This window comes from Pelophylax lessonae, assembly GCF_965119305.1.
Source record: "Pelophylax lessonae genome assembly, chromosome: 2".
NCBI classification, from domain to species: domain Eukaryota; kingdom Metazoa; phylum Chordata; class Amphibia; order Anura; family Ranidae; genus Pelophylax; species Pelophylax lessonae.
In genome coordinates, this window is record NC_138769.1 from 174,218,831 (window position 1) to 174,235,399 (window position 16,569).

Consider the following 16,569-nt stretch of genomic DNA (forward strand, 5'->3'; position numbering starts at 1 on the left):
AAATAAAGGACTGCCTGTGTTTGTTTTAAAATGGGGCTTTAGCCAAAATATGTTTTGAATAAATTGTGGAAGGGTTATAATTTTAGTTTTTTTTTGTTTTGCTGCTTATGTCCTTTTTTGATCATTTTTTCTTAATTTCCTTTTGTGGGACTTGGAAAGGCGTTGAGCAGAATCCCTGCAAATGGAACACAGGCAGGAATAGATGTTCATTTCTGCCTGGGAAGAGTTAAAAGCATGTCTTTACCTTCTCCTGTGTCACTAGGACAGGAAATGAGGGAAAATTTCAACACTGGAGTAACAGACGGCAACAAAAACCTGAAAGCTATTCTAGCCTTTCATCACAGCATGCAGAACACATTTTTTTTTTATAACTTTAAAAATTTGTATAGCTGGAAAAGAATGTTATGTAAAATTAATTAGACTAGCCCATATGTAAACAAGTCATACTTTACCTAAGTGTAGAGTTAAACTTTACCTTATGCTGTTACAGAATTGTTGGAGGTATTTTCTCTAGGGAAAACTACAATTTCTTTGAAAAGTTTATTTTTAGTGAAGGACTCTATAAATAGCATTATCCTGCTCTAGTACTCTTCAGAGTACTAGCAAAGTATGACCTCTGTCTGTGATTAAGCAATCTAGCAAAGGGTGTTTTGAAATGGGTTACATAAGATGCTGTTATATGATTAATTGGACTGAAGAAGGTAACCAGAGAAACCACACTTCTCATGATCTAGGTTTCTGTTTCGCCTCTTGTTTCTGTCATTTATTTAATGAATGAAACTTGTTGAAGAGCACATTTCATGTATGGTGCATATATTGTTTTGTCAAAAGTGGGCCACTGTCCTAATGAAAATTGCATAAATTTGGGGGCTATTATCACTCGTTAACTTTTTTTTCTGTATCGGGGAAGCTGTATTGCAGGAAATTGTACTGGTTGTAGGGGTGTTCTCCCGATGTTCAAATGGTTGCCCTTCACAATTCAGAAGTATGGCATTGTTTTCTTTAGAGCAGGACAGCAACGAAACAGAATAACATGGAACAATTTTTTTTATGGCTCTACCTATTGTATCAAAATTATTTGTGATGTAAGTGTTTTAAGAAGATTATGATGTACATTTGCAGTTTTTCCGGTGAAGGGAATTTTGCGTCCTTTTGGAGCTCTCACCATAAATCAGCTAATAGGTCAAATATATAGAGGTAGAAGCTCTGTCAAGTACTTAATGCTGTCTATGACTCCATTGAGTGGGCATGTGGCTGAGCTTAGGCATTAAAAAGGTCTGATGTGACTGGATTTGTTTATTTTATATCAGTGGTCTACAAACTGTGGCCTGGGGCCGGATGCTGCCCTTTGCTTGCCTTTATCCAGGCCTTGGGGCACTATTCCTAGAGGAGAGGAGAGAATTGCCTGCTGGGGTGGTTTGGGTGGGTAAAACTGCTTTTTGCAGTGCTCTAGACATAAACAAGGATTTAGGCCTTGCAGTGCCCCTTGGGGCATTCTTGCTCTCCCTTAAGATGGACCCTAAATTCCAAGTTTATCATTTGCTCTTACTTTAAAACACTAATACGAGCGAATATAGCTTTTAAAAAAATATATACTAGTGCATAATTTCCACCAGAGTAGTCAGAAGGTTATTGTATTTTTTTTTATTTTTATGAATGAGCGAGTTTGGGGTGGAGTAGTTTGACTTGCCTGCACAGAGTCCTGCCCTCAACCTGAACACCTTTGGGATGGATTAAAGACTGCGAGCCAGGCACACTCCTAAACCTTGTGGACAGTATTCCCAGATGATTTGAAGCAGTTATAGCTGCAATGGGTGGGCTAACTCAGTATTGACCCCTACGGCCTAAGACTGGGGTGCCATTAAAGTTCATGTGTGTGTAAAGGCAGGCGTCCCAATACGTTTGATAGACAAAATAGTGTGTGTGTGTGTGTGTATGTGTATATATATATATATATATATATATATATAGTGTGTATATAATATTATATATAGTGTGTGCAATACTATCTTATTTATACCTTGTTTCCACTTTTAGGCCTCTAGCGGTAACTATTACTTCATTTCATACATTGTGACACCCTGCGGAGACTACTTTTGCTGTGAGAGTGATGCCCAGCGGAGAGCCTCAGAGTACATGCAACCAAACTGGGACAACCTTTTAGGACCATTATGCGCGCCTCTGATTGACAAATTTATTAGTCTGCTGAAAGACATACATGTTACTTCATGGTAAGTATAATGTTCATTCCAGAAAATAGTATTTCTCTCCATAAATTGGTCATTCATGCACAGCCACTTAAAAGGAAGGCATGATAAAAATAATTCAAAATGATAGTATCTTACATGAAGTATACATTTTTACAAACAATGACCTGTCAGCTAATCACATCCTTTCCTGAGCCCAAGCAATGCCTTTATAGTATTCAAGAATTATGGAATGAGGAACAGATATCGTAAGTGACTAGAACTGAGTTTGAGAAAGCGAATGACTTTGTCTATATGCAGCAGTTTCCATTCCCCACCGTTCACCTGAGAAGTCTCTAAAAACTTGAGTGTCTCTTAACTCAAGTACTTTTAATTCAAGTATAAACAATGATAGCAGCTTAAATGGATTCTTCTAAATCTAACTATACAGAATAAAATAAAATGTGCTGCACTAATCCTATAAGTTATGCTCTAAACAATGAGCATCGAAAAAGAAAATGATATCACACTGTTTTATTCAATTTCCTTAACCCTTTCAAAGTGCAAGTGCAAGTATTCCAAAGACAACATGCAATCCCTTTAACCTTCCTGGCGGTATGATTATGTCAGGAATTCTGTACCAAAAGCGGTACAATTGTTTTCATGGAAATTTGGCGTTATGTATTATAGGCCTACAATTCTTAGTAATTACTGACTTAAACCTGACCAAAACAAGAGTCTAGTAGACATCCCAGATGTGATAAATTTGAAACAAACTCGTGAATTATAATCGAATCAATAATATTATTTTATTATTTAATATATAATATATATAATAAAATTATATTATTGATTAGATTATAATTCATGCATTATATATTATATATAGATATATGTGTGTGTGTGTATGTATATATATATATATATATATATATATATACACATATATATATATATATAACGCATGAATTATAATTGAATCAATAATATAACTTTATATATATACATGTGTGTGTGTGCATATATATATATATATATGTATATGTATATATATATATATATATATATATATATATATATATATATATATATATATATATATATATGTATATATACCGGTGTGTGTGTGTATATATATATATATATATATATATATATATATATATATATATGTATATGTATACATATATATATATATATATATATATAATATAAAATGTGTTTTGTGCAACGTTTTTTTTTTTTTTTTTAATTTCCCTCCCTAGTTCCGCTCCCATGCAGCATTGCTGCTGCAGGGAATGAAACTAGGAAGTGATCACACCGACGGAGGACGGAGGAGCGGCGGGACTCTCGGCTGGCGATCTCAGCAAGATGAGAGATCATCGCTGGATCGCCAGGACAAGGTAAGAGAACACCGCTGCGCTCTCTGCACATCCACCCCGAGCGTGACTCGGGGTTACCGATCCTGCAATGAAAAATCCACCCCGAGTCACGCTCGGGATTACGCCTAGGTGGTTAAGAAACATATTAAAAAGAAATGTCCCAATCCTGTTTTATTACAAAGGTGTAAATAAAATTCTTCCAAACATCCTAAGTCAAAGTGCAAAGGACAATTCACAGAAGAAGCTTCACAATGACAGCTACCTGACCTTTACACCACCTTTGTGACAAAAGTGAACTCTTACCAGATTATTATTATTATTATACAGGATTTATATAGCGCCAACAGTTTGCGCAGCGCTTAACAAAATGAAGGCAGACATTACAGTTACAATACAATTTGGAACAAAAGGAATCAGAGGGCCCTGCTCATTAGAGCTTACAATCTAAAAGGGAGGGTCAATTGATACAAAAGGCAATAGCTGTGGGGGATGAGCTGATGGAGCAACTGAAACAGTGTTATTAGTTAGTAGCCGGGTAGGGTTCTTTAAAGAGAAGGGTTTTCAGGGATCGGCTAAAGATGGATAGATTAGGGGACAGTCGGACAGATTGGGGTAGAGAGTTACAAAGAATGAGAGAAGCTCTGGAGAAATCCTGGAGGCGAGCAAGGAAAAAGGTGACAAGGGAGCTAGAGAGCATGAGGTCTTGGGAGGACTGAAGAGAGCGGCTTGGTTGATATTTTGAGATCGGGTTAGTGATGTAGCTGGGGGCAGAGTTGTTGATGGCTTTGTAAACTATTGTTAGCACTTTGAATTTTATAAGTGGAAGCCAATGAAGGGATTAGCAGAGAGGGTTGGAGGACACTGAACGGTTGGTAAGGTGGATAAGCCTTACAGCAGCATTCATTATGGATTGAAGGGGGGATAATCTATGTTAGGGTAATCCAATGAGCAGGGAGTTGCAATAGTCGAGGCGAGAGATAACCAGGGCGTGAATTAAAAGCTTGGTGGTGTCATTGGTTAAAAAGGGCCGTATTCTAGCGATGTTGCGGAGGTTAAGGCGGCATGATTTGGACAGGGATTGGATGTAGGCCTGAAAGGACAGTGCAGAGTCCAGGGTTAACCCTAGCACCCTGGCATGTGTGGAAGGACTGATAGTTGTTCCATTAATCTTGACAGAGAATTCCGGGAGAGGGGCTTGTGGAGGAGGAAATATTATGAGCTCGGTTTTAGATAGATTCAGTTTGAGGAAGTGGTGAGACATCCTGGCTGATATGTCTGTTAGTAGATCAGTGAATGAGGGAGGAGACTGATGGGGTGAGCTGAGGGGTAGAGAGGTAGATTTGGGTGTCATCAGCATAGAAATGGTAGTGGAAGCCATGGGAGGCTATTAGCTGACCCAGGGAGGAGGTATAGATTGAGAATAGTAGCGGTCCAAGGACAGAACCTTGGGGGACCCCAACAGTAAGAGGAGTTGCAGGGGAGTAAGTGGAATTGTAAGTGACACTGAAGGTGCGGTGAGATAGGTAAGATTCTAACCAATAGAGAGCACAGCCACGGAGACCGAGCAAACTGAGTTTTTTGAGAAGGAGGGGGTGGTCAACAGTATCAAAGGCAGCAGAGAGGTCCAAGAGTAAGAGTATTGAGTAGTGACCATTGGTTTTAGCTGTTAGTAAGTCATTTGTAAGTTTTAGGAGAGAAGTTTCTGTTGGAGTGTTGCTGGCGAAATCCAGACTGAAGGGGATCAAGGAGGTTATTCTCAATGAGGTGCTTGCTCAGGCGGTTGTAGACTAAACGTTCAAGGAGTTTGGAAAAAAAAGGGAGTAAGGAGATGGGTCTTAAGTTATTAAGATTGGTGGGGTCCAGGGGGCAGGAAGTTAGGTGGGCATTAGAAAAATTTTTAGTGACTTCCTCTACAGTAGTTGGGTTAAACAAGGGAAGTATTGATTGTGCAGGGAGACAAGGTGTGTAAGGTGATGGAGATATCTGTAGTGTAAAGATCTCTTCACGAATTGTATCAATCTTATTTTTGAAGTGATTGGCAATCTCTTGGGCAGTGAGTAAGTTAGTGGGTGGAAGCAATGGAGGACGAAATAGAGCATTGAAGGTAGAAAAGAGTTTACGGGGACTGTGTGAGAGGGTGTTAATGAGAGTTATAAAGTAGGTCTGTTTGGCAGTGTAGAGGCAGGAACTGTATTTTTGGAGGGCAGATTTATATTGGCTGAAATCATGCTGTGACTTAGTCTTACGCCACAGACACTCAAGAGCGCGACTACGTTTTTTGAGGCTTCTGGTATTGTCTGTCTGCCAGGGTTGTAGCGGTCGGGGCCTGATTCTGTGTGTAGTGAGGGGGCCAAAGCATCCAGTGTAGATGACAGTGAACTATTGTAGACAGAAGTGGCCATGTTGGGGCAGGAAAGGGATGAGATTGTATTGAAGAGACAATCTGTAGCAGAAAAAAGAAGTGAAGGGTTAAGATGGCGAAGGTTTCTACAGCTAATTGTTCGGTAGTTGGAAGGTAAGGTGGAAGACAAGGAAAGACTGAAACTAATGAGGTGGTGATCAGAGAGAGGGAATGGAATGTTGGAGAGGTTGTGAGGGATGCATAGGTAGGAGAACATGAGGTCAAGGTTGTTTCCATTAGAGTGTGTAGAAGCATGTGTCCATTGTTTTAGGTCAGAAGAGGATGTTAAGATGTTAAGCTCAAAAGTTTAGAAGTAGCAGGAGTGTTAAGATTAACATGGATGTTGAAGTCTCCAAGAATGATTGTGGGAATTTCAGAAGAGAGAAAGTAGGGTAGCCAGGCAGAGTAGTCATCAAGGAAGCCTGATACCGGTCCAGGAGGCCGATAGATCACAGCATTTCTCAACGAAACTGGAGAAAATAGACGAATACAGTGAGCTTCAAATGAGGAGAGAGACAGAGAAGGGGGTGGATGAAGAACCTGAAAAGTGCTTTGAGGGGAAAGCAGAATTCCAACCCCACCTCCTTTCCATCCACTAGGCCTGGGAGAGTGAGTCCACAGGAGGCCACCATGGGAGAGGGCAGCAGGAGAAGGAGAGTCAGATTCTTAAAGCCAGGTCTCAGTAATTGCAAGCAGGTTGAAGGAGTTTGTGATAAATAGATCATGGACAGAGGTGAGTTTGTTGCAAACAGAGCGGGCATTCCAGAGGGCGCAGGAGAAGGGGAGGTTGGCTCTAGGCAGAAGAGGAATAGAAACCATATTGTGTGGATTTCGGCTGGTGTCAGAGGATAGGGGGTGACGGGTATGTTTGCCAAAGGTAAATGATGGGGGTCCAGGATTTGGGGAAATATCTCCAGAGGTTAGGAGAAGCAGAGCGGTGAGGGAGGTGATATGGGAGTATGATTTATGAGGGGGGGACACATCTCAGTGTCCTGTAGGTTTTATTGGTGTGTGGGTTCAGAATCAGCAGGAGTTAATGAGTGCAGTATAAAGGTGAGGATAGGAGTGAGGGTGATATATACAAGCTGTGGGGTGGAGAAGAGGGGTAAAGGAGAGAAAGTTTTGGGAGAGAGGATGCAAACATGAGAAGTCGAATTAGGGATTGCATAATACAGGGTGGTAAGATTGAGAAGTAGACTGAATGTGAGATGGAAAAGTTATATAGAGACTCAGGTCACCTGTAGTCTGTCTGTTGGCTTGCAGTTGTATGCTTTGTGCATTCGCTGAAGTGCTGAGCCAAAGTGTAATACTTAATCCAATATTAATACTTTATCCAAGATGATAGTTGCCAATGCAATCCCCGCCTGTGCAACCCCCTGCCTATGCATCCCCTAGAAAGGGCTTACATTTATACTGAGTTGGGTGGAGGTATTGCCAATTAATCAATTAGGATTGCATAGGAGGGACACATGGCTGACAGAATAAACTTCTCACACCAAAGAAAGACTACAATAAATAGCAAGAGAGCAGAATGGGGTTGATGCCCAAACAAGTGGTCATCTAGGTCTTAAGCATCTCTGATCGATGCTACATCTGTCCCCACCCGGGTCTGCAGTGAGAACTAAGTGATCAAACACAGCTGACCGCTCATTTCTCTTACGTCCTCCGACAGTCGCCGCCATCTTCATATTCGTCACAATGGGGTATTAGACTTTGCTCCGTAGGAGTAGCTAGGCAACAGAATATGTCAATATTAAAGCTTTTAACATATCCCCACCCCAGGGGGTGGTCCCTTCAGTCTATACCCTCCTGCTTCCTGTTTCCTGCTTCAGTTTCAATGTCTAGCTTGTCAGGAGTAGCTGGATGTCTCTATGCTGGGGCATTTTGTCTCAGCCTTCTCTCTTTTTTGATTTTATTTGAGTTTTTTCTCTCTTTCTTTATTTAGCTGTTATTTTTACCAGCAATAGTTAGATCTTCGGATGAAGAGGATAATGCGGGCTGCGTCTCGGGCTGACTCCCCTGGTCGCAGGTTGTGGGTCAGTGGCTTCTCAGCCCGCCATCGAGCGTTCAGTCAGGTACCGCTCCTGAGTTTTCTGAACGACCCATCCCTGTTCCGTGCAGGGATGCTTGGGTGAGGTGGCTACCTCACTGGACGCTGTGCGGTTTCTCAACCCACCTTCTGCTGCGTCCTGGATGCGACTCTCCCTGTCTCATGTACAGCGGCTTGTTCGCCTGTGCGGGTCCCCCATGCCATGTAAGAGGTAAGTGTATTCATGTGGGGACCTGTCTGTCTGGGGGGTGTCAGTCTGGGACTGTGTTACCTTGCCCTGTGTTCACACTATTGATGTTTCCCTATCTCTCACACTGCATGCTGTGGGCTGCAAGGAGGGGGGGCTGTGCTGCACTTCTGTGTCAGTCTGAGTGTGTGAACGGCTGTGTGCTGTGGAACTTGATGCTATCATGTTTGGGGCACATTACAGCGCCGCTGCGGCGGTCCACCATGTTCTTTATAACTATGTGGTGTATTTTTATTCCACCTTCATGAGGTGGGGGAGCGGCGGTTTTGGCGCCAAACGGCACCATTTTGGCTGTACTCGCTCCGGCCGCATGGTACACATGCATGGCGGCCATTTTCTTGTAGCCTCCCATAGGCTTTAATGGAGCGCCCTGAATATCAGCAATTCCTTTTCTACAGGAGCACCGATCTGGCCAGCAGCAGCAGCGGTCTCTACAGGTTTTTTCCCTCTATTCTCTGTATCCTTGCCTGAGTATAACTTCTCCCTGTGGGGGTCCCTGGTGTGGGTGTGCTTGTGTGGCGGTGGGCTACGTTCGCAGCGCCTCATTTAAAGGGGCGGTCACCCATTTTATTTTACTCATTTTGGGGCATGGATTCTCAGGAAAGCAAATTTCCTGTCACATTGGTGGGAAGCCAGGGGACTGCGGTTTTTCCCCCTCGGGGGGGGGATTTGGCTGCGTTTGTGGCTAGCCTTGCGACTCAGGTGCAATTGCTGATGGCTGCTCAATCCTCAAAAAGGCCCAGAGTTTTCAATTTCCTCTGATTCAGAGGGTGTTGGTGATGGGGCTGCTGTTGCTGGGGTCCCCTTGTCGGGGTCCCGTTCCTCCCTGGACCTTGTAGGGTCAGAAATGGAGGCTGAGGTTGAGGGGGTTGATATTTCTCCCCCTGGCTCGTCTGAAGAGCTTGCACTCATGGATGAATTGGTTGCTTCTATCAAGCAAACACTGCGTTTACAGGATGAACCTTGTCCTCCTGCTGCCTTGGCGGCTTGTGGGACGCAGAAAAGACGCGAAACAACGCAGGTATTTCCCTGCACTGATGATTTTCAATGCGCTGTAAAGGAACATTGGCGTAATATACGCAAGCCTTTTTGCTATACCAAGTAGGTTTAAGCTGCGCTATCCTTTTGCGCCCACTACTGATGGGCGTTGGTGTGTCCCACCTCCGGTGGATCACGCGATAGCGGTTCTGAATAAGCCCACTGCGATTCCTGCTGAGGATATCCCGGTGTTCCGGGATGCCACGGACAAACGGACGGAGTCCCTTGCCCGTCATGCCTATTCTATTATGGGTTCTATGCTGAAAGCTTTATTTGCTTCACTTATGGCGGCCCAGGCTGTCGCGAGCTGGACGCAGGTGCTTAATCGCGTCCTGGTGGCTGATTCTGCCCTCCAGGCGACTTTGGATATGGTGGATCAAATCCACCAGGGTGTCATGTATTTGTGTGATGCGGACCTGGATATGGTTCCGTTGGCTGCACGTGTGCATGGTGTGGCGGTATTGTCTCGCCGTTTTGGTTTGGTTGAAGTGTTGGTCGGTAGACCAATTTTCGCGTAAGACCTTGGCTAATCTGCCCTATGATGGTTCTCGCCTTTTTTTTTGGTGAGTCCCTAGATACGTTAATTAGGGGGATCACGGGTGGTAAGAGCACGCTCTTGCCCTAATCCCACAAGGCAAGGTTTCTTCTGTGGTGGCTCCTGTCCCCGCCGGTGTCAGGGGGCAAGTCTTTTCATCCTCTCTCATGGACGGTGGTCACCACGGATGCCAGCCTGTCGGGCTGGGGTGGTGTTCTGGGCGTTCTGTCCGCCCAGGGAACTTGGTCGGAGGGGGAATCCTCCCTTCCGGTCAGCGTTCTGGAATTGCGTGCGATGATTCTCTGCCTTCAACGTTGGCCGGACAGGCTGCAGGGCTGTCCGGTTCGGGTGCAGACGGACATTGCCACGGCGGTGGCTTACGTCATTCGCCAAGGGGACACCAAGAGGGCCCGGGTGGCTCGGAAAAGTGGCCGACATTCTGTCTTGGGCCGAGACGTATGTCCCGGCGATATCGGCGGTTCACATTCCAGGGGTTGGAGAACTGGCGGGCGGATTATCTGATGCCGCCAGTCCCTGGACCAGGGGGAATGGCCCCTCCGTCCGGGGGTTCTCCAGATGTTGTGCGCAACGTGGGGTCTTCCGGAGGTGGACCTGTTCGCGTCTCGTCTGTACAGCAAGGTGTACAGGTTCGTGGCAAGGCCACGCGATCCTCGGGCAGACGCGTCAGACGCGTTGGTAGCTCCTTGGCATCAGTACCGACTGATGTATGCGTTTTCACCGTTTCAATTGCTGCCCAGGTTCCTTCGCAGGTTGGTCTCGGAACCAAAACACGGTGATTCTTGTGACACCGGACTGGCCTCGCCGGTCCTGGTACGCAGACCTCGTGCATTTGGCGGTCGACGCCCCGTGGCGTCTGCCTCTTCGGGAAGATCTCCGGTCTCAAGGGCTGATATTTCGTCCTGCCTTGCAGTCGCTGGCTTTGCCGGCCTGGCTGTTAAAACCGAGGCCCTGAGGGATAGGGGTCTCTCCCCTGAGGTCATTCACACTCTGATCGACGCGAGGAATTTTTTCCTCGGGGTAGGTCTTTTACCGTATTTCGGAGGCCTATTTTGCCTGGTGTGAGTTCAGGGGGTCTTCACCTCGCCCGTGGTCGGTGTCTGGGGTGTTGTCCTTCCTTCGAAAGGGTGTTGACAGCGTTTGGCGCTGGCTTTGATCAAGGGTCAGGTGTCTGCGATGGCCGTTCTTTTTTCAACGTCCTATGGCATCTATCTCCTTGATTGGCACTTTTGTTCGGGGGCATCTGGTCCCTCCTAGGAGGGTGCCTCTGCCTCCTTGGGACTGGAATCTTGTTCTGTCCGTGTTACGACATGGTTCTTTTTTGAACGGATCGGGTAGATCTCGTTGTCTATGTTGTCCTAGAAGGTCACCTTTTTTGGTGGCGATCAATTCGGCTCGCAGAGTGTCGGAGCTGGCAGCCTGTCCTGCCATTGTCCGTATCTGGTCAATCACTTGGTTAAGGTGGTCTTGCGACCTAACCCTTCTTTTTTTCCGAAGAGGGTTTCGGAATTTCACCTCAATGAGGACATTGTCTTGCCTTCGCCTTGCGCGAAGTCTAAACATTCGGAGGAGGTGGTGTTGCACTCCTTGGATGCTGTTCATGGCGATTAGGGCTTACCTAAAATCGTCTGAATCTTTTCACAAGTCTGATTCTTTGTTTGTCCTTCCGGGGGTCCTCGGAAGGGCGTGGCGGCGTCGGCTTCTGCCGTCGCCAATTGGTTCAGACAGGCCGTTGGACAGGCCTATGCTTTGCGGGGAAAAGTTTCCCTTATGCCTATGAGGGCGCACTCTACCAGATCTCTGAGTACGTCTTGGGCCTGTCGTCATGGGGCTTCTGTGGCCCAGGTGTGTAGGGCGGCGACTTGGTCGACCGTGCACACCTTCACTCTGTTCCACAGAGTGGATGTTCAAGCATCGGCAGATGCTTCCTTTGGCCGCAAGGTTCTTAGTGCAGCGGTCCCTTAGGGTCCCTGGTTTTGGTCCTTTGGGCTGTTTGGGATTTCTTTGTATCCCTGGGTTATTTGTTTTTTTCCTGGGTTATTGCTCCCGTTGAGCAAATTTTTTCTCGTGTTGCCCAACTGGTTTCCTTCCTTTGGTAAGGTTACTTTCTTGATGTGGAGACTGCGTTGCCTTTAGGCGCGGCTGCGTTTCCCACCCCTCATGTTTGCACTGCTTGGGACGTCCCCATTGTGACGAATATGAAGATGGCGGCGACTGTCGGAGGACGTAAGAGAAAACGGAATTTTTGTAAAATCTTACCTGTAAAATTCCTTTCTCTGAGTCCTCCGACAGTCGCCGCCCCCGCCCCTCTTTTGGGGTTTAGGTACTCTACTGCTATTCCACTGAAACTGAATCAGGAAACAGGAAGCAGGAGGGTATAGACTGAGGGGACCACCCCCTGGGGTGGGGATATGTTAAAAGCTTTAATATTGACATATTCTGTTGCCTAGCTACTCCTACGGAGCAAAGTCTAATACCCCATTGTGACGAATATGAAGATGGCGGCGACTGTCGGAGGACTCAGAGAAAGGAATTTTACAGGTAAGATTTTACAAAAATTCCGTTTTCTCTCCCTCCACTCTGAGCAAAGAGCCGTAACTGTCAGTCAGCAGCTCTCTGCTCTCCAGTTCTCACTGGAGTGCTGAACTGTGGAGGGGGTGGGAGGGGCTGGCTCTGGCTCACAGCAGATCGCTGAGAGGCTTAGCCAGGTGCCAGTCCAGGCATCTGGGTGGATCTCAACCATATGGTCAGGATCTTTCCTGAGCCTGGACTGACTGAGTGAGGTGAGGGGCTAAAATCCACTGTCAGCTGAGAACGGGTCACAGGAGTGCAGGACGAACAGCACTCCTGTGATCCATAGGAGAAATATGGCCAAAAAAGCTTTGGCCTTCTTTTAAAAGATTAGAGTAGCACTTTTGATTTAGTCTGTATTGTATTTTATATCAAGCACTGGGAAAATTGAGGATGAACAAGGATCTGGGGGTCCTAGTTGATGACAGGCTCAGCAATAGCATGCAATGCCAAGCAGCAGCAAGCAAGCCCAGGAGAATATTAGCATGCATTAAAAAGGGTTTTTACTCAAGAAAAAAAACTATAATTCTACCACTTTACAAAACTCTGGTGTGGCCACATCTTGAGTATGCTGTCCAGTTCTGGTCACCAGTCCTCAGGAAGGATATGCTGGAACTGGAGACAGACCAGAGAAGGGCAACAAAACTAATAGGTGGGCTGGAGGACCTCAGTTATGAGGAACTATTACAAACATTAAATGTATTCTCCCTGGAGAAGAGGCGCTTAAGAGGGAATATGATAGTGATTTACAAATATCTTAAAGGTGATTCCAACATTGGGAGGAAACTATTCAGTTCCAGGTCATTCAAGAAGACACCTGGCCACTCAATGAATTTGGATGAGAAGCGGTTTAACTTAAAACGGCGTATGTAGTTCTTTACTGTTAGAGCGGTAGGGATGTGGAACTCCCTTCCACAATTGGTGGTTTCAGCAGGATGTGTTGCTAATTTTAAAAACTATTAGATGGGCATCTTATTGAACATAATTTACAGGGATGTGGGAAGTGATAGAGACATAAATAAACACAAACACACACACATACATGTTGAAATAGATGGACTGGTGTCTTTATTCAACCTTACCATCTCTGAAACTATGAAGATATTGTGCAAGCTGCTTTTCAGGAAGGGTTTTGATGTCTGAGTGTGAAATTAGTATCTTTTGGGATTTCTAAGCATTTAGAATACCTGTTCTGAGTGATATACCAAGGCTGTCATTGATGACCTTTTGTTCCCTGGCAGTCAGGCCTGCCCAGTAGCTTCAGTAGTTTTTGACTCACTGACCTATAAGAAGCATACATACCAAGATAGACAGTATCATATCTCACCTCTGTAACATCAGCTTTGCTCTGAGGCAGTAACTCGTGGAAAGTGGTGGCCACTAGATCAACATGGCAGCTGGCATTTTTATAATTCCATTAAGGCAGCCTACATGTTTCCTTTAATTACAGTTTTTGATTAATAAATAAACCCCGTTTTATAAAACTGTATGCTTTACTTCAGGGTTGTTGCTTACAAGGCATCTGCAAGTCATACAGATACATGAAAATAACTTTCAGTGTCTATGAAGTTTACCTACTGTAACAGATGTCTGTTTTTGGGTTGAAGGAATACATTTTGCATTTGACCCAGTGCATCTGTAGTCACCTAATTGTCCAGATAAATGCAAAATATTGCCCATGCAGCACAAAGCAACACATTCACTTTAAAGAGTAAACTGGCCCATTCTGACAATTGGCCCCCATATTTTAAATGTACAGTGCTGTTTACAAGAATACTGTTTAATGCAAATGCAATACTTGTAGACCTTTACTGTCACCCAAGAAGCCTGACGGGAGTACTTCCAATGTTTACATTCTCATAGCTGGGCTTTTTTCCAGGACATAGCAGTTGTTAGACACTCGCCCCCAGCATGGCAGAAGTGTGCAGGCTTCCTGGTTCAAAAGTTGTATATGTGTCGTGTGTGCTCTCCGCTTATCTCGGCAGTTGCTGAGCTCCTTTGACGATGATTTAAATACCCAACATCTGCTGTGTCCTGGAAATATGCCAGGATGTAGGAATTTAAGAATTGAGGGTATTTCAGCCACGCCTACAGGTGTAACAATTACATTAAACAATATTTCTATAGGTAAACTGCTGGCGACTCTTTCCCCAACCCCACATGATGGCACTGGGTGCCCGAGTGGCCAATCACCAAGCACCATTTGGGAGGATGGGGAATCTGAGATATCATTTCTTAATTGTTTCAATTTCCGATTTCCCTAAACTAGTTGTATCTTGGTTATAATATTCTTTGTTTTTATGGGATCTAAATTTGAAATGTTTTTATACCTTTCAATAAGGCCCCAAAATATCCAGCCATTTTGTACAATACATGGTCCTAGCTTGATTATTTCTGGTATTCTCCATTGTCCTATATAATTCTCTTTGATCAGTACAATATAATTTTGTTTTTATTATTTCTAATTTTTATTTTTCATTTTCTATTCAAATTTTACCTTCCTCACTTCACCCAATTTTCACACAACTTTTATTTTTATATTTTTATTATTATACATTTTTCACTTTCTCACACTTTATTTTTGGATAATCATAATATTTAATTTTCTCATCACATTCTTTTCACACATTTTTCCATATGTACGCGCACTTTAAGGAACTACATTTTCTTTCTTTTTATTACTTTTCACCACCCTCACTCATTTATTTTTATTTTTTAATTTTGTTTATTGCATACTTTTTTTCACTTTTTTATTTTTTTTATCCATTATCTTCTACTTTTCACTTTTTTATTTATTTTTTAATTTTAAATGTTTTCTTCCTTGTTTTTATATTTCTTGTGTAACATCCCCCCCCCCCCTCTTTTTCATATTTTCTTTCACACATTTCTTTCATTAACACAGCTCGCACACGTTTCCACTTCCCCTTCACGGCCAATGAAGCTAATATAAGCTTCTGTCCTGCTCACATCCCTCACCTCTGTGACCTAACAGCGACAGGTGGGGCAAAACACGTTAGAAGGCATGGCTGAAGTGGCACTGGCTAAGGCCACACATCTCGTTTAATATTGGGCTGGTTTGAGTAGCGTCCCTTTGTAATATAGCTTGACACTTCAGGATGGGGAGTAGGTCACATGTTGCCCAATAACAGATAACCAAAAATTCAGTCAGCGGAATCCATGTGTAAACACAACGATTAAAATGATATAAAAAAACACAAAGGCTTTCACTAAATGCTTTCACAACACTTAAAAGAATATATAAACACATACACAGTGCTGCGCTACTAGGTGTACATTAAAAATAAACATTAGCATAAGTACCGGTTCACACTAATCCGACTTGTCAGGCGACTTGGTCGCCTGACAAGTAGCTTCCAATGCTGTGCAATGGAACCGTTCTAATCAGAGCGACTCAAGTCGCTCCGACTTAGAAAAAGGTTCCTGCACTATTTTTTGGCAAAGTCGGAGCGACCTGCATTGACTTCTATTATGAGAAGTCGTTGCAAGCCGCGCTGAAGTCGCGCTGCACGGGCGACTTCATTAGTCGCCCGAAGTCGGGGCGACTTGGAGTCGGATTAGTGTGAACTGACTCTAAGCCTGGGTTCACACTAGGGCGGCTTCAAAGTCGCGTGACTTCAGCTGGGCTTACATACGACTTCTCTAATAGAAGTCAATGCAAGTCGCCCCCAAAGTAGTGTAGGAACCTTTTTCTAAGTCAGAGCGACTTGAGTTGCTCCGATTAGAACGGTTACATTGCACTGAATGGAGAGCGACTTGTCAGGCAGCTAATTTGCCTGACAAGTTGCCCCAGTGTGAACCGGGACCTAAATGTGATAGTGTAATCCAGTTCTAACCACAAACAAATTGTGCAATTAAATCGTAATTGCCGATTATCTAAATATGAAACAAAAAATACACAAAGTCCATAAATACACAAAGTCCATTAATATTTTAAAGTGTGACTTAAGGTATAAAAATCCACAAAAACGATCCACCAAAAAGTGCAAAAGTGCAAAAAATTCAAAAGTGCTCGTGCTCCCCTCCACCAGTGTAGTCAGACCGTTCACCTCATATTTTGACTGTTTCACTAGTGGGTCAAAATCGGTGGTTGAACCCTACTGAAGAAATCTGCACCTAGACG

General features: G+C 44.1%; 1 protein-coding gene across 1 annotated transcript in view; it reads left to right on the forward strand.

The window, feature by feature from the left end:
- MAP3K15 (mitogen-activated protein kinase kinase kinase 15) overlaps positions 1 to 16,569 on the forward strand; it is a 311,475-nt gene that overhangs the window by 119,007 nt on the left and 175,899 nt on the right. The window contains exon 4 of the mRNA XM_082244591.1: positions 2,038 to 2,231. Coding sequence (XP_082100717.1) covers positions 2,038 to 2,231 — 194 coding nt within the window. The remainder of the gene's footprint in view (positions 1 to 2,037; positions 2,232 to 16,569) is intronic.